General features: G+C 58.9%; 1 protein-coding gene across 1 annotated transcript in view; it reads left to right on the top strand.

Annotated features, from left to right (window-relative positions):
- Nucleotides 1–22,689, top strand: part of LOC146751146 (neuronal-glial cell adhesion molecule-like) — a gene marked incomplete at its 3' end in the record, with an annotated part of 93,114 nt that overhangs the window by 5,967 nt on the left and 64,458 nt on the right. Inside the window, 5 exon segments of the mRNA XM_085535482.1 lie at nt 179–273; nt 408–422; nt 6,763–6,868; nt 8,283–8,470; nt 19,128–19,250. Of these exon segments, the coding sequence (XP_085391608.1) occupies nt 179–273; nt 408–422; nt 6,763–6,868; nt 8,283–8,470; nt 19,128–19,250 (527 nt within the window).

Raw genomic sequence — 22,689 nt, 5'->3', positions numbered from 1 at the left:
TAGAGCCCCCCTCGATCCCATAGAGACCCCATAGAGACCCCCCGGCCCCATAGAGACCCTATAGAGCCCCCCCGGCCCCATAGAGACCCCATAGAGACCCCACAGGTCCCATAGAGACCCCATAGAGCCCCCCTCGATCCCATAGAGACCCCATAAACCCCCCCCGTTCCCCCCCCAGGCCCGCTCCCACCATGGCTCTGCCCCACGGGCTCGGCCTCCTCGTGCTCCTGGTGCTGGGGGGGCCCGGAGCCGCCATCACCATCCCCCCGGACTGTGAGTGGGGCTGGGGGGGGGGGGGGGGGGCTTTGCACGGCTCCCCCCCATTGATGGGGATGGGGGTTGGGGGGGGGGGCTCAGCTCAACATTCTCTTTCTCCCCCCCCCCCCACGTTTGCTGCCGGGATGAAGATGGAGAACACGATTGTGAGTCTGGGGGGGCCGGGGGGGCTCTGAGGGGTCCTCGGGTGGTTGTGGGGCGATCTATGGGGCTGTGGGTCGGTCTATGGGGTTATGGGATGGTCTATGGGGCTGTGGGTTGGTCTATGGGGCTGTGGGTCGGTCTATGGGGCTGTGGGATGGTCTATGGGGCTGTGGGTCGGTCTATGGGGCTGTGGGTCGGTCTATGGGGCTGTGGGTTGGTCTATGGGGCTGTGGGTTGGTCTATGGGGCTGTGGGATGGTCTATGGGGCTGTGGGTTGGTCTATGGGGCTGTGGGTCGGTCTATGGGGCTGTGGGTCGGTCTATGGGGCTGTGGGTCGGTCTATGGGGCTGTGGGTTGGTCTATGGGGCTGTGGGGCGGTCTATGGGGCTGTGGGGTGGTCTATGGGGCTGTGGGTCGGTCTATGGGGCTGTGGGTTGGTCTATGGGGCTGTGGGGCGGTCTATGGGGCTGTGGGTCGGTCTATGGGGCTGTGGGTCGGTCTATGGGGCTGTGGGTTGGTCTATGGGGCTGTGGGTTGGTCTATGGGGCTGTGGGGTGGTCTATGGGGTGGTCTATGGGGCTGTGGGGTGGTCTATGGGGCGGTCTATGGGGCTGTGGGGTGGTCTATGGGGTGGTGGGGCGGTCTATGGGGCTGTGGGTTGGTCTATGGGGCTGTGGGTTGGTCTATGGGGCTGTGGGTCGGTCTATGGGGCTGTGGGTCGGTCTATGGGGCTGTGGGTCGGTCTATGGGGCTGTGGGTCGGTCTATGGGGCTGTGGGATGGTCTATGGGGCTGTGGGGTGGTCTATGGGGCTGTGGGTTGGTCTATGGGGCTGTGGGATGGTCTATGGGGCTGTGGGATGGTCTATGGGGTTGTGGGATGGTCTATGGGGCTGTGGGTCGGTCTATGGGGTTGTGGGATGGTCTATGGGGCTGTGGGTCGGTCTATGGGGCTGTGGGTTGGTCTATGGGGCTGTGGGTCGGTCTATGGGGCTGTGGGTTGGTCTATGGAGCTGTGGGGTGGTCTATGGGGTTGTGGGGCGGTCTATGGGGCTGTGGGGCGGTCTATGGGGCTGTGGGTCGGTCTATGGGGCTGTGGGTTGGTCTATGGGGCTGTGGGGTGGTCTATGGGGTTGTGGGGTGGTCTATGGGGCTGTGGGATGGTCTATGGGCTGTGGGGCGGTCTATGGGGCTGTGGGTCGGTCTATGGGGCTGTGGGGCGGTCTATGGGGCTGTGGGGCGGTCTATGGGGCTGTGGGGTGGTCTACGGGGTGGTCTATGGGGCTGTGGGGTGGTCTATGGGGTGGTCTATGGGGCTGTGGGGCGGTCTATGGGGCTGTGGGGTGCTTTAAAGGGACTGTGGGGTGGTCTATGGGGTGGTCTATGGGGCTGTGGGGTGGTCTATGGGGCTGTCTGTGGGGTTGTGGGGCGGTCTATGGGGCTGTGGGGCGGTCTATGGAGCTGTGGGTCGGTCTATGGGGCTGTGGGTCGGTCTATGGGGCTGTGGGGTGGTCTATGGGGCTGTGGGTTGGTCTATGGGGCTGTGGGTTGGTCTATGGGGCTGTGGGTCGGTCTATGGGGCTGTGGGTTGGTCTATGGGGCTGTGGGGTGGTCTATGGGGTTGTGGGGTGCTTTAAAGGGGCTGTGGGGTGGTCTATGGGGTGGTCTATGGGGCTGTGGGGCGGTCTATGGGGCTGTGGGGCGGTCTATGGGGCTGTGGGATGGTCTATGGGGTTGTGGGGCGGTCTATGGGGCTGTGGGTTGGTCTATGGGGCTGTGGGTTGGTCTATGGGGCTGTGGGATGGTCTATGGGGCTGTGGGTCGGTCTATGGGGCTGTGGGATGGTCTATGGGGCTGTGGGGCGGTCTATGGGGCTGTCTGTGGGGTTGTGGGTTGGTCTATGGGGCTGTGGGTTGGTCTATGGGGCTGTGGGTTGGTCTATGGGGTTGTGGGTTGGTCTATGGGGCTGTGGGGCGGTCTATGGGGCTGTGGGTTGGTCTATGGGGCTGTGGGTCGGTCTATGGGGCTGTGGGTCGGTCTATGGGGCTGTGGGTTGGTCTATGGGGCTGTGGGGTGGGCTATGGGGCTGTGGGTTGGTCTATGGGGCTGTGGGGCGGTCTATGGGGCTCTGGGTCGGTCTATGGGGCTGTGGGTCGGTCTATGGGGCTGTGGGTCGGTCTATGGGGCTGTGGGTCGGTCTATGGGGCTGTGGGTCGGTCTATGGGGCTGTGGGTCGGTCTATGGGGCTGTGGGGCGGTCTATGGGGCTGTGGGTCGGTCTATGGGGCTGTGGGGCGGTCTATGGGGCTGTGGGTCGGTCTATGGGGCTGTGGGTCGGTCTATGGGTTTGTGGGGCGGTCTATGGGGCTGTGGGGTGGTCTATGGGGTTGTGGGTCGGTCTATGGGGTTGTGGGTCGGTCTATGGGGCTGTGGGATGGTCTATGGGGCTGTCTGTGGGGTTGTGGGGTGGTCTATGGGGCTGTGGGTCGGTCTATGTGTCGGTCTATGGGGCTGTGGGTCGGTCTATGGGGCTGTGGGTCGGTCTATGTGTCGGTCTATGGGGCTGTGGGTCGGTCTATGGGGCTGTGGGATGGTCTATGGGGCTGTGGGTCGGTCTATGGGGCTGTGGGTTGGTCTATGGGGTTGTGGGGCGGTCTATGGGGCTGTGGGTTGGTCTATGGGGTTGTGGGGTGGTCTATGGGGCTGTGGGATGGTCTATGGGGCTGTGGGTTGGTCTATGGGGCTGTGGGTCGGTCTATGGGGCTGTGGGTTGGTCTATGGGGCTGTGGGATGGTCTATGGGGCTGTGGGATGGTCTATGGGGCTGTGGGTCGGTCTATGGGGTTGTGGGTTGGTCTATGGGGTTGTGGGTTGGTCTATGGGGCTGTGGGGCGGTCTATGGGGTTGTGGGTCGGTCTATGGGGCTGTGGGGCGGTCTATGGGGCTGTGGGGCGGTCTATGGGGCTGTGGGTCGGTCTATGGGGCTGTGGGATGGTCTATGGGGCTGTGGGTCGGTCTATGGGGCTGTGGGATGGTCTATGGGGCTGTGGGGTGGTCTATGGGTCGGTCTATGGGGCTGTGGGTCGGTCTATGGGGCTGTGGGATGGTCTATGGGGCTGTGGGGTGGTCTATGGGTCGGTCTATGGGGCTGTGGGTCGGTCTATGGGGCTGTGGGTCGGTCTATGGGGCTGTGGGTCGGTCTATGGGGTTGTGGGTCGGTCTATGGGGCTGTGGGATGGTCTATGGGGCTGTGGGTTGGTCTATGGGGTTGTGGGGTGGTCTATGGGGCTGTGGGTCGGTCTATGGGGCTGTGGGTCGGTCTATGGTGCTGTGGGTCGGTCTATGGGGCTGTGGGATGGTCTATGGGGTTGTGGGGTGGTCTATGGGGCTGTGGGTTGGTCTATGGGGTTGTGGGGTGGTCTATGGGGCTGTGGGGCGGTCTATGGGGCTGTGGGTTGGTCTGTGGGGCTGTGGGTTGGTCTATGGGGCTGTGGGATGGTCTATGGGGTGGTCTATGGGGCTGTGGGTCGGTCTATGGGGCTGTGGGGCGGTCTATGGGGTTGTGGGTTAGTCTATGGGGTTGTGGGTTAGTCTATGGGGCTGTGGGTCGGTCTATGGGGCTGTGGGGCGGTCTATGGGGTTGTGGGGCGCTCTATGGGGTTGTGGGTCGGTCTATGGGGCTGTGGGGTGGTCTATGGGGCTGTGGGTTGGTCTATGGGGCTGTGGGGTGCTTTAAAGGGGCTGTGGGGTGGTCTATGGGGCTGTGGGGTGGTCTATGGGGCTGTGGGGCGGTCTATGGGGTTGTGGGTCGGTCTATGGGGCTGTGGGATGGTCTATGGGGCTGTGGGTCGGTCTATGGGGCTGTGGGTCGGTCTATGGGGCTGTGGGTCGGTCTATGGGGCTGTGGGGCGGTCTATGGGGCTGTGGGATGGTCTATGGGGCTGTGGGTCGGTCTATGGGGCTGTGGGATGGTCTATGGGGCTGTGGGTCGGTCTATGGGGCTGTGGGTCGGTCTATGGGGCTGTGGGTCGGTCTATGGGGCTGTGGGATGGTCTATGGGGCTGTGGGTCGGTCTATGGGGCTGTGGGTCGGTCTATGGGGCTGTGGGTTGGTCTATGGGGCTGTGGGTCGGTCTATGGGGCTGTGGGATGGTCTATGGGGCTGTGGGGCGGTCTATGGGGCTGTGGGTTGGTCTATGGGGCTGTGGGTTGGTCTATGGGGCTGTGGGGTGGTCTATGGGGCTGTGGGGCTGTCTATGGGGCTGTGCGGCGGTCTATGGGGCTGTGGGTCGGTCTATGGGGCTGTGGGATGGTCTATGGGGCTGTGGGTTGGTCTATGGGGCTGTGGGATGGTCTATGGGGCTGTGGGTTGGTCTATGGGGCTGTGGGGCGGTCTATGGGGCTGTGGGTCGGTCTATGGGGCTGTGGGTCGGTCTATGGGGCTGTGGGTCGGTCTATGGGGCTGTGGGGTGGTCTATGGGGCTGTGGGGTGGTCTATGGGGCTGTGGGGTGGTCTATGGGGCTGTGGGTCGGTCTATGGGGTTATGGGATGGTCTATGGGGCTGTGGGTCGGTCTATGGGTCGGTCTATGGGGCTGTGGGTTGGTCTATGGGGCTGTGGGTTGGTCTATGGGGCTGTGGGTCGGTCTATGGGGCTGTGGGTCGGTCTATGGGGCTGTGGGTCGGTCTATGGGGCTGTGGGTTGGTCTATGGGGCTGTGGGTTGGTCTATGGGTCGGTCTATGGGGCTGTGGGTTGGTCTATGGGGCTGTGGGTTGGTCTATGGGGCTGTGGGTCGGTCTATGGGGCTGTGGGTCGGTCTATGGGGCTGTGGGTCGGTCTATGGGGCTGTGGGTTGGTCTATGGGGCTGTGGGTTGGTCTATGGGTCGGTCTATGGGGCTGTGGGTTGGTCTATGGGGCTGTGGGTTGGTCTATGGGGCTGTGGGGCGGTCTATGGGGCTGTGGGTCGGTCTATGGGGCTGTGGGTCGGTCTATGGGGCTGTGGGTCGGTCTATGGGGCTGTGGGTTGGTCTATGGGGCTGTGGGTTGGTCTATGGGTTAGTCTATGGGGCTGTGGGTTGGTCTATGGGGCTGTGGGTTGGTCTATGGGGCTGTGGGGCGGTCTATGGGGCTGTGGGTTGGTCTATGGGGCTGTGGGTCGGTCTATGGGGCTGTGGGGTGGTCTATGGGGCTGTGGGATGGTCTATGGGGCTGTGGGGCGGTCTATGGGGCTGTGGGGTGGTCTATGGGGCTGTGGGGCGGTCTATGGGGCTGTGGGGTGGTCTATGGGGCTGTGGGTTGGTCTATGGGGCTGTGGGTTGGTCTATGGGGCTGTGGGGCGGTCTATGGGGCTGTGGTGTGGTCTATGGGGCTGTGGGTCGGTCTATGGGGCTGTGGGTCGGTCTATGGGGCTGTGGGGCGGTCTATGGGGCTGTGGTGTGGTCTATGGGGCTGTGGGTCGGTCTATGGGGCTGTGGGTCGGTCTATGGGGCTGTGGGGCGGTCTATGGGGCTGTGGGTTGGTCTATGGGGCTGTGAGTTGGTCTATGGGGCTGTGGGTCGGTCTATGGGGCTGTGGGTCGGTCTATGGGGCTGTGGGTCGGTCTATGGGGCTGTGGGGTGGTCTATGGGGCTGTGGGGTGGTCTATGGGGCGGTCTATGGGGCTGTGGGGTGGTCTATGGGGTTGTGGGTTGGTCTATGGGGCTGAGGGATGGTCTATGGGGCTGTGGGGTGGTCTATGGGGCTGTGGGTCGGTCTATGGGGCTGTGGGGTGGTCTATGGGGCTGTGGGGTGGTCTATGGGGCGGTCTATGGGGCTGTGGGGTGGTCTATGGGGTTGTGGGTTGGTCTATGGGGCTGAGGGATGGTCTATGGGGCTGTGGGGTGGTCTATGGGGCTGTGGGTCGGTCTATGGGGCTGTGGGATGGTCTATGGGGCTGTGGGGCGCTTTAAAGGGGCTGTGGGTTGGTCTATGGGGCTGTGGGTTGGTCTATGGGGCTGTGGGGCGGTCTATGGGGCTGTGGGGTGCTCTATGGGGTTGTGGGGCGGTCTATGGGGTTGTGGGGCGGTCTATGGAGTTCCTATGGGCTTTCCATGGGGTTTCTATGGGCTTTCTATGGGCTTTCTATGGGGTTCCTATGGGCTTTCTATGGGCTTTCTATGGGGTTCCTATGGGCTTTCCATGGGGTTTCCATGGGGTTTCTATGGGGTTCCTATGGGCTTTCTATGGGGTTTTTATGGGGTTCCTATGGGCTTTCTATGTCTCCCCGGCCCCTGGTTCCTTTATGGCCCCCCATCCCTGCCCCATAGAATCCCCATTCTGACCCCCTTCCCTCTGCCCCCCCCTCAGTCCTGCATCCCCCCGAGCTGACGGACGAACCCCCCGAACAACTCGTGGTTTTCCCCAGCGACGACGTCGTCCTCAAATGCGCCGCCACCGGGAACCCCCCCGTGCAGTGAGTGACCCACAGATCCCTGCCCCATAACCTGCCCCATAACCTGCCCCATAACTACACCCCATAACCTGCCCCATAACCTGCCCCATAACCTGCCCCATAACCCCGCCCCATAACCTGCCCCATAGCCTGCCCCATAACCTGCCCCATAACCTGCCCCATAACCTGCCCCATAACCACACCCCATAACCTGCCCCATAACCTGCCCCATAACCCCGCCCCATAACCTGCCCCATAACCACACCCCATAACCTGCCCCATAACCTGCCCCATAACCTGCCCCATAACCTGCCCCATAACCACCACCCCATAACCCCGCCCCATAACCTGCCCCATAACCCCGCCCCATAACCTGCCCCATAACCTGCCCCATAACCTGCCCCATAACCCCGCCCCATAACCTGCCCCATAACCTGCCCCATAACCTGCCCCATAACCCCGCCCCATAACCTGCCCCATAACCTGCCCCATAACCTGCCCCATAACCCCGCCCCATAACCCCGCCCCATAACCTGCCCCATAACCCCGCCCCATAACCTGCCCCATAACCTGCCCCATAACCTGCCCCATAACCTGCCCCATAACCTGCCCCATAACCTGCCCCATAACCCCATAACCTGCCCCATAACCTGCCCCATAACCTGCCCCATAACCTGCCCCATAACCTGCCCCATAACCTGCCCCACAACCTGCCCCATAACCCGCCCCATAACCCCGCCCCACAACCTGCCCCATAACTACACCCCATAACCTGCCCCATAACCTGCCCCACAACCTGCCCCATAACCTGCCCCATAACCTGCCCCATAACCTGCCCCATAACCCGCCCCATAATCTGCCCCATAACCTGCCCCATAACCTGCCCCATAACCCGCCCCATAACCTGCCCCATAACCTGCCCCATAACCCCACCCCATAACCCCCCCCGTGCAGTGAGCGACCCACAGATCCCTGCCCCATAACCTGCCCCATAACCTGCCCCATAACCTGCCCCATAACCCCGCCCCATAACCCCACCCCATAACCTGCCCCATAACCTGCCCCATAACCTGCCCCATAACCTTCCCCATAACCCGCCCCATAACCTGCCCCATAACCTGCCCCATAACCCATAACCTGCCCCATAACCTGCCCCATAACCTGCCCCATAACCTGCCCCATAACCCCGCCCCATAACCCCACCCCATAACCTGCCCCATAACCTGCCCCATAACCTGCCCCATAACCTTCCCCATAACCCGCCCCATAACCTGCCCCATAACCTGCCCCATAACCCATAACCTGCCCCATAACCCGCCCCATAACCTGCCCCATAGCCTGCCCCATAGCCTGCCCCATGACCTGCCCCATAACCTGCCCCATAACCTGCCCCATAACCTGCCCCATAACCTGCCCCATAACCCCCATGTTCCAGGTACCGCTGGACTCGTGACTCTCAGCCCTTTACCCCCATTGATCTCATTGGGGTCTCATTGGTGCCGGGTTCGGGCTCGTTGCTCATTAACGCCTCTTTGGCCGCCCGCCTCCAAGGCCGCTTCCGCTGCTTCGCCACCAACGAGCTGGGAACCGCCATGAGCCCAGAGGCCAACGTCATCGCGGAGAGTGAGACCCATAGAGCCCCATAGAGACCCACAGCGACCCATAGAGACCCATAGAGACCCATAGAGCCCCATAGAGACACATAGAGACACATAGAGACACATAGAGACCCATAGAGACCCATAGAGACACATAGAGACACATAGAGACCCATAGAGACACATAGAGACACATAGAGACCCATAGAGCCCCATAGCGCCCCATAGAGACACATAGAGACACATAGAGACCCATAGAGACACATAGAGACACATAGAGACCCATAGAGACCCATAGGGACACATAGAGACACATAGAGACACATAGAGACACATAGAGACACATAGAGACCCATAGAGACCCATAGAGACCCATAGAGACCCATAGAGACACATAGAGACACATAGCGACCCATAGAGACACATAGAGACCCATAGAGACACATAGCGCCCCATAGAGGCACATAGAGACCCATAGCACCCCATAGAGACCCATAGAGACACATAGAGACACATAGAGACACATAGAGACCCATAGAGACACATAGAGACACATAGAGACCCATAGAGCCACATAGAGACACATAGAGCCACACACTGCCCCATAGAGCCCCATAGAGCCACACAGCGCCCCATAGCGCCCCATAGAGCCACACACAACCCCACACTGCCCCATAGAGCCCCATAGCGCCCCATAGAGACCCATAGAGACCCATAGACACTGCCCCATAGAGACCCATAGAGACCCATAGCGCCCCATAGAGACACATAGAGACCCATAGAGACACATAGAGACATAGAGACACATAGAGACACATAGAGCCCCATAGAGACCCATAGAGACCCATAGCGACCCATAGAGACACATAGAGACACATAGAGACACATAGAGACCCATAGAGACACATAGAGACACATAGAGACCCATAGAGACCCATAGAGACACATAGAGACACATAGAGACCCATAGAGACACATAGAGACACATAGAGACCCATAGAGCCCCATAGCGCCCCATAGAGACACATAGAGACACATAGAGACCCATAGAGACACATAGAGACACATAGAGACCCATAGAGACCCATAGGGACACATAGAGACACATAGAGACACATAGAGACACATAGAGACACATAGAGACCCATAGAGACCCATAGAGACCCATAGAGACCCATAGAGACACATAGAGACACATAGCGACCCATAGAGACACATAGAGACCCATAGAGACACATAGCGCCCCATAGAGGCACATAGAGACCCATAGCACCCCATAGAGACCCATAGAGACACATAGAGACACATAGAGACACATAGAGACCCATAGAGACACATAGAGACACATAGAGACCCATAGAGCCACATAGAGACACATAGAGCCACACACTGCCCCATAGAGCCCCATAGAGCCACACAGCGCCCCATAGCGCCCCATAGAGCCACACACAGCCCCACACTGCCCCATAGAGCCCCATAGCGCCCCATAGAGACCCATAGAGACCCATAGACACTGCCCCATAGAGACCCATAGAGACCCATAGCGCCCCATAGAGACACATAGAGACCCATAGAGACACATAGAGACATAGAGACACATAGAGACACATAGAGCCCCATAGAGACCCATAGAGACCCATAGCGACCCATAGAGACACATAGAGACACATAGAGACACATAGAGACCCATAGAGACACATAGAGACACATAGAGACCCATAGAGACACATAGAGACACATAGAGACCCATAGAGACCCATAGAGACCCATAGAGACCCATAGAGCCCCATAGAGCCCCATAGAGACACATAGAGACACATAGAGACCCATAGAGACCCATAGAGACCCATAGAGACCCATAGCGCCCCATAGAGACCCATAGAGACCCATAGAGACCCCATAGAGACACATAGAGACACATAGAGACACATAGAGACCCATAGCGCCCCATAGAGACCCATAGAGACCCATAGAGACCCATAGAGACACATAGAGACACATAGAGACCCATAGAGACACATAGAGACACATAGAGACACATAGAGACCCATAGAGACCCATAGAGACCCATAGAGACCCATAGAGACACATAGAGACCCATAGAGACCCATAGAGACCCATAGAGACCCATAGAGCCCCATAGAGACCCATAGAGACACATAGACACATAGCGACCCATAGAGACACATAGAGACACATAGAGACCCATAGAGACCCATAGAGACCCATAGAGACCCATAGAGACACATAGAGACCCATAGAGACACATAGAGACACATAGAGACACATAGAGACCCATAGAGACACATAGAGACACATAGAGACACATAGAGACACATAGAGACCCATAGAGACCCATAGAGACACATAGAGACCCATAGAGCCCCATAGAGCCCCATAGAGACACATAGCGCCCCATAGCGACCCATAGAGACCCATAGAGCCCCATAGAGACCCATAGAGACCCATAGAGACCCATAGAGACCCATAGAGACCCATAGAGACACATAGAGCCCCATAGCGCCCCATAGAGACCCATAGAGACCCATAGAGACCCATAGAGACACATAGACACATAGCGACCCATAGAGACACATAGAGACACATAGAGACACATAGAGACCCATAGAGACCCATAGAGACCCATAGAGACACATAGAGACCCATAGAGACACATAGAGACACATAGAGACACATAGAGACCCATAGAGACACATAGAGACACATAGAGACACATAGAGACCCATAGAGACACATAGAGACACATAGAGCCCCATAGAGACACATAGAGACCCATAGAGACACATAGAGACCCATAGAGACCCATAGAGACACATAGAGACACATAGAGACCCATAGAGACCCATAGAGACACATAGAGACACATAGAGACCCATAGAGACACATAGAGACACATAGAGCCCCATAGAGACACATAGAGACACATAGAGACCCATAGAGACCCATAGAGACCCATAGAGACACATAGAGACCCATAGCGCCCCATAGAGACCCATAGAGACACATAGAGACCCATAGAGACACATAGAGACCCATAGAGACTCATAGAGACACATAGAGACCCATAGAGACCCATAGAGACCCATAGAGACACATAGAGACCCATAGAGACCCATAGAGACCCATAGAGACCCATAGAGACCCATAGAGCCACATAGAGACCCATAGAGACCCATAGAGACACATAGAGACCCATAGAGACCCATAGAGACCCATAGAGACCCATAGAGCCCCATAGAGACCCATAGAGCCCCATAGAGACTCATAGAGACCCATAGAGACACATAGAGACACATAGAGACCCATAGAGACCCATAGAGACCCATAGAGACCCATAGAGACCCATAGAGCCACATAGAGACCCATAGAGCCCCATAGAGACACATAGAGACCCATAGAGACCCATAGAGACCCATAGAGACCCATAGAGACCCATAGAGACCCATAGCGCCCCATAGAGCCCCATAGACACTGCCCCACAGCGCCCCATAGCGCCCCATAGAGCCCCATAGAGCCCCATAGCGACCCATAGAGACCCATAGAGACCCATAGCGCCGCACAGCGCCCCATAGAGCCCCATAGAGCCCCATAGAGACCCATAGAGACCCATAGCGCCCCACAGCGCCCCATAGAGCCCCATACAGCCCCATAGAGACCCATAGAGACCCATTGAGACCCCATAGAGACCCATAGAGACCCATAGAGACACATAGAGACCCACAGCGCCCCATAGAGACCCATAGAGACCCATAGAGACACATAGAGACCCATAGAGACACATAGAGCCCCATAGAGACCCATAGCGCCCCATAGAGACCCATAGAGACCCCATAGAGACCCATAGAGACCCATAGCGCCCCATAGAGACACATAGAGACCCATAGAGACACATAGAGACACATAGAGACACATAGAGACCCATAGAGACACATAGAGACACATAGAGACACATAGAGACCCATAGAGACCCCATAGGGACCCATAGGGACCCATAGAGATACATAGAGACACATAGAGACCCATAGAGACACATAGAGACACATAGAGACACATAGAGACACATAGAGACACATAGAGACCCATAGAGACACATAGAGACACATAGAGACACATAGAGACCCATAGAGACACATAGAGACACATAGAGACACATAGAGACCCATAGAGACACATAGAGACCCATAGAGACACATAGAGACACATAGAGACACATAGAGACCCATAGAGACCCATAGAGACACATAGAGCCACATAGAGACACATAGAGCCCCATAGAGACCCATAGAGCCCCATAGAGACACATAGAGCCCCATAGAGACACATAGAGACACATAGAGACACATAGAGACACATAGAGACCCATAGAGACCCATAGAGCCCCATAGAGACCCATAGAGACCCATAGAGACCCATAGAGACCCATAGAGACCCATAGAGACACATAGAGACACATAGAGACATATAGAGACACATAGAGACCCATAGCGCCCCATAGAGACCCACAGCGCCCCATAGAGACCCATAGAGACCCATAGAGACCCATAGAGACACATAGAGACCCATAGAGACCCATAGAGACCCATAGAGACACATAGAGACACATAGAGACCCATAGAGCCCCATAGAGCCCCATAGAGACACATAGAGACCCATAGCGCCCCATAGAGACCCACAGCGCCCCATAGAGACCCATAGAGACCCATAGAGACCCATAGAGACACATAGAGACCCATAGAGACCCATAGAGACCCATAGAGACACATAGAGACCCATAGAGACACATAGAGACACATAGAGACACATAGAGACACATAGAGACACATAGAGACCCATAGAGACACATAGAGACACATAGAGACACATAGAGACCCATAGAGACACATAGAGACACATAGAGCCCCATAGAGACACATAGAGACCCATAGAGACACATAGAGACCCATAGAGACCCATAGAGACACATAGAGACACATAGAGACCCATAGAGACCCATAGAGACACATAGAGACACATAGAGACCCATAGAGACACATAGAGACACATAGAGCCCCATAGAGACACATAGAGACACATAGAGACCCATAGAGACCCATAGAGACCCATAGAGACACATAGAGACCCATAGCGCCCCATAGAGACCCATAGAGACACATAGAGACCCATAGAGACACATAGAGACCCATAGAGACTCATAGAGACACATAGAGACCCATAGAGACCCATAGAGACCCATAGAGACACATAGAGACCCATAGAGACCCATAGAGACCCATAGAGACCCATAGAGACCCATAGAGACCCATAGAGCCACATAGAGACCCATAGAGACCCATAGAGACACATAGAGACCCATAGAGACCCATAGAGACCCATAGAGACCCATAGAGCCCCATAGAGACCCATAGAGCCCCATAGAGACCCATAGAGACCCATAGAGACACATAGAGACACATAGAGACCCATAGAGACCCATAGAGACCCATAGAGACCCATAGAGACCCATAGAGACCCATAGAGCCACATAGAGACCCATAGAGCCCCATAGAGACACATAGAGACCCATAGAGACCCATAGAGACCCATAGAGACCCATAGAGACCCATAGAGACCCATAGCGCCCCATAGAGCCCCATAGACACTGCCCCACAGCGCCCCATAGCGCCCCATAGAGCCCCATAGAGCCCCATAGCGACCCATAGAGACCCATAGAGACCCATAGCGCCGCACAGCGCCCCATAGAGCCCCATAGAGCCCCATAGAGACCCATAGAGACCCATAGCGCCCCACAGCGCCCCATAGAGCCCCATACAGCCCCATAGAGACCCATAGAGACCCATTGAGACCCCATAGAGACCCATAGAGACCCATAGAGACACATAGAGACCCACAGCGCCCCATAGAGACCCATAGAGACCCATAGAGACACATAGAGACCCATAGAGACACATAGAGCCCCATAGAGACCCATAGCGCCCCATAGAGACCCATAGAGACCCCATAGAGACCCATAGAGACCCATAGCGCCCCATAGAGACACATAGAGACCCATAGAGACACATAGAGACACATAGAGACACATAGAGACCCATAGAGACACATAGAGACACATAGAGACACATAGAGACCCATAGAGACCCCATAGGGACCCATAGGGACCCATAGAGATACATAGAGACACATAGAGACCCATAGAGACACATAGAGACACATAGAGACACATAGAGACACATAGAGACACATAGAGACCCATAGAGACACATAGAGACACATAGAGACACATAGAGACACATAGAGACCCATAGAGACACATAGAGACCCATAGAGACACATAGAGACACATAGAGACACATAGAGACCCATAGAGACCCATAGAGACACATAGAGCCCCATAGAGACCCATAGAGCCCCATAGAGACACATAGAGCCCCATAGAGACACATAGAGACACATAGAGACACATAGAGACACATAGAGACCCATAGAGACCCATAGAGCCCCATAGAGACCCATAGAGACCCATAGAGACCCATAGAGACCCATAGAGACCCATAGAGACACATAGAGACACATAGAGACATATAGAGACACATAGAGACCCATAGCGCCCCATAGAGACCCACAGCGCCCCATAGAGACCCATAGAGACCCATAGAGACCCATAGAGACACATAGAGACCCATAGAGACCCATAGAGACCCATAGAGACACATAGAGACACATAGAGACCCATAGAGCCCCATAGAGCCCCATAGAGACACATAGAGACCCATAGCGCCCCATAGAGACCCACAGCGCCCCATAGAGACCCATAGAGACCCATAGAGACCCATAGAGACACATAGAGACCCATAGAGACCCATAGAGACCCATAGAGACACATAGAGACCCATAGAGACCCATAGAGACCCATAGCGACCCATAGAGACACATAGAGACACATAGAGACCCATAGAGACCCCATAGAGACCCATAGAGACACATAGAGACCCATAGAGACACATAGAGACACATAGAGACACATAGAGACACATAGAGCCCCATAGAGACCCATAGAGACCCATAGCGCCCCATAGAGACCCATAGAGACACATAGAGACACATAGAGCCCCATAGAGCCCCATAGACACTGCCCCATAGAGCCCCATAGAGCCCCACACAGCACCCCATAGCCCCACAGCGCCCCATAGAGCCCCATAGAGCCCCATAGCGACCCATAGAGACCCATAGAGACCCATAGACACTGCCCCATAGAGCCCCATAGAGACCCATAGAGACCCATAGAGACACACACTGCCCCATAGAGCCCCATAGAGCCCCATAGAGCCCCACAGCGCCCCATAGAGCCCCATAGAGCCCCATAGAGCCCCATAGACACTGCCCCATAGAGCCCCATAGAGCCCCACACAGCACCCCATAGCCCCACAGCGCCCCATAGAGCCCCATAGAGCCCCATAGCGACCCATAGAGACCCATAGAGACCCATAGCGCCCCATAGAGACCCATAGAGACCCATAGAGACCCATAGAGACCCATAGAGACACATAGAGACACATAGAGACACATAGAGACCCATAGCGACCCATAGAGACCCATAGAGCCCCATAGACACTGCCCCATAGAGCCCCATAGAGCCCCATAGCGCCCCATAGAGCCCCATAGAGCCACATAGAGACCCATAGAGACCCATAGAGCCCCATAGAGCCCCATAGAGACCCATAGAGACACATAGAGACCCATAGCGACCCATAGAGACCCATAGAGACCCATAGAGCCCCATAGAGACCCATAGAGACCCATAGAGCCCCATAGCGCCCCATAGAGACCCATAGAGCCCCATAGAGACCCATAGAGACCCATAGAGACCCATAGAGACCCATAGAGACCCATAGCGACCCATAGAGCCCCATAGAGACACATAGAGACCCATAGAGACACATAGAGACCCATAGAGACCCATAGAGACACATAGAGCCCCATAGAGACACATAGAGACCCATAGAGACCCATAGAGACCCATAGAGACCCATAGCGACCCATAGAGCCCCATAGAGACCCATAGAGACCCATAGCGACCCATAGAGACCCCATAGAGACCCATAGAGACCCATAGAGACCCCATAGAGACACATAGAGACCCATAGAGACCCATAGAGACCCATAGAGCCCCACAGCGCCCCATAGCGCCCCATAGAGCCCCATAGAGCCCCATAGAGCCCCATAGCGCCCCATAGAGCCCCATAGAGACACATAGCGCCCCATAGAGACCCATAGAGACCCATAGAGACCCATAGAGACCCATAGAGACCCCATAGAGCCCCACAGCACCCCACAGTGCCCCATAGAGCCCCATAGAGCCACATAGAGCCACACACTGCCCCATAGCGCCCCACAGCACCCCATAGAGCCCCATAGAGCCCCATAGAGCACCACAGCGCCCCATAGCGCCCCATAGCGCCCCATAGAGCCACACACAGCCCCACACTGCCCCATAGAGCCCCATAGAGCCCCACAGCCCCACACAGCGCCCCATAGCACCCCATAGAGCCACACACAGCCCCACACAGCCCCATAGAGCCCCATAGAGCCACCCCACACAGCCCCATAGCGCCCCATAGAGCCCCACACAGCCACCCCACAGCGCCATAGAGCCCCATAGAGCCCCATAGCACCCCATAGCGCCCCACAGCGCCCCATAGAGCCCCACAGCGCCCCACAGCGCCCCATAGAGCCCCATAGAGCCCCATAGAGCCCCACAGCGCCCCACAGCCCCACACTGCCCCATAGAGCCCCATAGAGCCCCATAGCGCCCCACAGCGCCCCATAGAGCCACACACTGCCCCACACAGCCCCACACTGCCCCATAGAGCCCCATAGAGCCCCATAGAGACCCATAGAGACCCATAGAGCCCCATAGCGCCCCATAGAGCCCCATAGAGCCCCATAGAGCCCCACACTGCCCCATAGAGCCCCATAGAGACCCATAGAGCCCCATAGAGCCCCATAGAGACACATAGAGACCCATAGAGACCCATAGAGACCCATAGAGCCCCATAGAGCCCCATAGACACTGCCCCATAGAGCCCCATAGCGCCCCATAGCGCCCCACAGCGCCCCATAGAGCCCCATAGAGCCCCATAGAGCCCCATAGAGACACACACAGCCCCATAGAGCCCCATAGAGCCCCATAGAGCCCCATAGAGCCACACACTGCCCCATAGAGCCCCACAGCGCCCCATAGAGCCCCACAGCCCCACACAGCGCCCCATAGCGCCCCATAGAGCCCCATAGCGCCCCACAGCGCCCCATAGAGCCCCACACAGCCCCCCATAGCCCCACACTGCCCCATAGAGCCCCACAGCGCCCCACAGCGCCCCATAGAGCCACACACAGCACCCCATAGCCCCGCACTGCCCCATAGAGCGCCATAGAGCCCCATAGCGCCCCACAGCGCCCCATAGAGCCATACACTGCCCCATAGAGCCCCATACTGCCCCATAGAGCCCCATAGCGCCCCACAGCACCCCATAGAGCCCCACACTGCCCCATAGAGCCACCCCACAGCCCCCCACAGCCCCCCACAGCCCCACACTGCCCCATAGAGCCACCCCACACAGCCCCACACACAGCCCCCCACAGCCCCACACAGCGCCCCATAGAGCCCCATAGAGCCCCATAGCGCCCCATAGAGCCCCATAGAGCCCCACAGCCCCACACAGCGCCCCATAGCGCCCCATAGAGCCCCACACAGCCCCCCCACGACCCCCAGGGCTCCCCTCAAACCCACTGGGTTCCCTTCATCCCCTATGGGTCAACCCCACAACTTAGGGGTCCCTCTGCCCCCCCCCATTACCACTGACCCCCCATTGCTGCCCCACAGACACCCCCCATACACCGACCCCCCATTGCTGCCCCACAGACACCCCCCATACACTGACCCCCCATTGCTGCCCCCCACCCCCCCCCATACACCGACCCCCCATTGCTGCCCCACAGACACCCCCCATACACTGACCCCCCATTGCTGCCCCACAGACACCCCCCATACACCGACCCCCCATTGCTGCCCCACAGACACCCCCCATTACCACCGACCCCCCATTGCTGCCCCACAGACACCCCCCATACACTGACCCCCCATTGCTGCCCCACAGACACCCCCCATACACTGACCCCCCATTGCTGCCCCACAGACACCCCCCATACACCGACCCCCCATTGCTGCCCCACAGACACCCCCCATTACCATTGACCCCCCATTGCTGCCCCACAGACACCCCCCATACACCGACCCCCCATTGCTGCCCCACAGACACCCCCCATACACCGACCCCCCATTGCTGCCCCACAGACACCCCCCATACACTGACCCCCCATTGCTGCCCCACAGACACCCCCCATACACTGACCCCCCATTGCTGCCCCCCACCCACCCCCCATACACTGACCCCCCATTGCTGCCCCACAGACACCCCCCATTACCACTGACCCCCCATTGCTGCCCCACAGACACCCCCCATACACTGACCCCCCATTGCTGCCCCACAGACACCCCCATACACCGACCCCCCATTGCTGCCCCACAGACACCCCCCATACACCGACCCCCCATTGCTGCCCCACAGACACCCCCCATACACTGACCCCCCATTGCTGCCCCACAGACACCCCCCAGTGGCCGAAGGAGAAGGTGACCCCGGTGGAGGTGGAGGAGGGGGACCCCGTGGTGCTGCCCTGCGACCCCCCCGACAGCGCCGTGCCCCCCAAGATCTATTGGCTCAACAGCAGTGAGTGCCCCCACCCCACTGCGCCCCACTGCGCCCCACTGAGCCCCACTGAGCCCCACTGAGCCCCATTGAGCCCCATTGATCCCCATTGATCCCCACTGAGCCCCACTGCGCCCCATTGATCCCCACTGCGCCCCACTGAGCCCCATTGATCCCCACTGAGCCCCACTGAGCCCCACTGAGCCCCATTGATCCCCACTGTGCCCCACTGAGCCCCATTGATCCCCACTGAGCCCCATTGATCCCCACTGCGCCCCACTGTGCCCCACTGAGCCCCACTGAGCCCCACTGCGCCCCACTGAGCCCCATTGATCCCCACTGAGCCCCACTGCGCCCCACTGCGCCCCATTGATCCCCACTGCGCCCCATTGAGCCCCATTGATCCCCACTGCGCCCCACTGAGCCCCACTGCGCCCCACTGAGCCCCACTGAGCCCCATTGATCCCCACTGAGCCCCACTGAGCCCCACTGAGCCCCATTGATCCCCACTGTGCCCCACTGAGCCCCATTGATCCCCACTGAGCCCCATTGATCCCCACTGCGCCCCACTGTGCCCCACTGAGCCCCACTGAGCCCCACTGCGCCCCACTGAGCCCCATTGATCCCCACTGAGCCCCACTGCGCCCCACTGCGCCCCATTGATCCCCACTGCGCCCCATTGAGCCCCATTGATCCCCACTGCGCCCCACTGAGCCCCACTGCGCCCCACTGAGCCCCACTGAGCCCCATTGATCCCCACTGAGCCCCACTGAGCCCCACTGAGCCCCATTGATCCCCACTGTGCCCCACTGAGCCCCATTGATCCCCACTGAGCCCCATTGATCCCCACTGCGCCCCACTGTGCCCCACTGAGCCCCACTGAGCCCCACTGCGCCCCACTGAGCCCCATTGATCCCCACTGAGCCCCACTGCGCCCCACTGCGCCCCATTGATCCCCACTGCGCCCCATTGAGCCCCATTGATCCCCACTGCGCCCCACTGAGCCCCACTGCGCCCCACTGAGCCCCACTGAGCCCCATTGATCCCCACTGAGCCCCACTGAGCCCCACTGAGCCCCATTGATCCCCACTGCGCCCCACTGCGCCCCACTGAGCCCCACTGAGCCCCATTGATCCCCACTGAGCCCCACTGCGCCCCACTGAACCCCACTGCGCCCCACTGAGCCCCATTGAGCCCCACTGCGCCCCACTGAGCCCCACTGAGCCCCATTGATCCCCACTGAGCCCCATTGAGCCCCATTGATCCCCACTGAGCCCCACTGCGCCCCACTGAGCCCCACTGAGCCCCACTGCGCCCCACTGCGCCCCATTGAGCCCCATTGAGCCCCACTGAGCCCCACTGAGCCCCATTGATCCCCACTGTGCCCCACTGCGCCCCACTGAGCCCCATTGAGCCCCATTGATCCCCTCTGAGCCCCACTGAGCCCCATTGAGCCCCACTGAGCCCCACTGAGCCCCATTGATCCCCACTGAGCCCCACTGAGCCCCATTGAGCCCCACTGAGCCCCACTGAGCCCCACTGAGCCCCATTGATCCCCATTGAGCCCCACTGCGCCCCACTGAGCCCCACTGCGCCCCATTGATCCCCATTGATCCCCACTGCGCCCCATTGATCCCCACTGCACCCCATTGATCCCCACTGAGCCCCATTGATCCCCACTGCGCCCCACTGAGCCCCATTGATCCCCACTGAGCCCCACTGAGCCCCACTGCGCCCCATTGATCCCCACTGCGCCCCACTGAGCCCCATTGATCCCCACTGAGCCCCACTGCGCCCCATTGATCCCCACTGCGCCCCACTGCGCCCCACTGCGCCCCACTGAGCCCCACTGAGCCCCACTGCGCCCCATTGATCCCCACTGAGCCCCATTGATCCCCACTGCGCCCCACTGCGCCCCATTGATCCCCACTGAGCCCCACTGAGCCCCACTGCGCCCCATTGATCCCCACTGAGCCCCATTGATCCCCACTGAGCCCCATTGATCCCCGCTGCGCCCCACTGAGCCCCACTGAGCCCCATTGATCCCCACTGCGCCCCACTGAGCCCCATTGATCCCCACTGAGCCCCACTGAGCCCCATTGATCCCCACTGAGCCCCATTGATCCCCACTGAGCCCCACTGAGCCCCATTGATCCCCACTGAGCCCCATTGATCCCCACTGCGCCCCACTGAGCCCCATTGATCCCCACTGAGCCCCACTGAGCCCCATTGATCCCCACTGAGCCCCACTGCGCCCCATTGATCCCCACTGAGCCCCATTGATCCCCACTGCGCCCCACTGAGCCCCATTGAGCCCCACTGCGCCCCACTGAGCCCCATTGATCCCCACTGAGCCCCACTGCTCCCCATTGATCCCCACTGAGCCCCATTGATCCCCACTGCGCCCCACTGAGCCCCACTGCGCCCCATTGATCCCCACTGCGCCCCACTGAGCCCCACTGCGCCCCATTGATCCCCACTGCGCCCCATTGATCCCCACTGCGCCCCACTGATCCCCACTGCGCCCCACTGAGCCCCACTGCGCCCCACTGAGCTCCATTGATCCCCACTGCGTCCCATTGATCCCCACTGTGCCCCACTGATCCCCACTGAGCCCCACTGAGCCCCATTGATCCCCACTGAGCCCCACTGAGCCCCATTGATCCCCACTGAGCCCCACTGAGCCCCATTGATCCCCACTGAGCCCCACTGCGCCCCATTGATCCCCACTGAGCCCCATTGATCCCCACTGCGCCCCACTGAGCCCCACTGAGCCCCACTGCGCCCCACTGAGCCCCACTGCGCCCCATTGATCCCCATTGATCCCCACTGAGCCCCACTGAGCCCCACTGAGCCCCACTGAGCCCCATTGATCCCCACTGCGCCCCACTGAGCCCCACTGCACCCCATTGATCCCCACTGTGCCCCACTGAGCCCCACTGTGCCCCATTGATCCCCATTGATCCCCACTGAGCCCCACTGCGCCCCATTGATCCCCACTGAGCCCCATTGATCCCCACTGCGCCCCACTGCGCCCCATTGATCCCCACTGAGCCCCACTGCGCCCCACTGAGCCCCACTGCGCCCCATTGATCCCCACTGCGCCCCACTGAGCCCCACTGCGCCCCACTGAGCCCCACTGCGCCCCATTGATCCCCACTGAGCCCCACTGCGCCCCATTGATCCCCACTGCGCCCCACTGAGCCCCACTGCGCCCCATTGATCCCCACTGCGCCCCATTGATCCCCACTGCGCCCCACTGATCCCCACTGCGCCCCACTGAGCCCCACTGCGCCCCACTGAGCTCCATTGATCCCCACTGCGTCCCATTGATCCCCACTGTGCCCCACTGATCCCCACTGAGCCCCACTGAGCCCCATTGATCCCCACTGAGCCCCACTGAGCCCCATTGATCCCCACTGAGCCCCACTGAGCCCCATTGATCCCCACTGAGCCCCAC

This window comes from Coturnix japonica, unplaced genomic scaffold (assembly GCF_054131305.1).
Source record: "Coturnix japonica strain WE unplaced genomic scaffold, WE-NBRP24 Scf125, whole genome shotgun sequence".
In the NCBI taxonomy this organism is placed as follows: Eukaryota; Metazoa; Chordata; class Aves; order Galliformes; family Phasianidae; genus Coturnix; species Coturnix japonica.
This window is presented reverse-complemented; position numbering and strand designations above follow the sequence as displayed.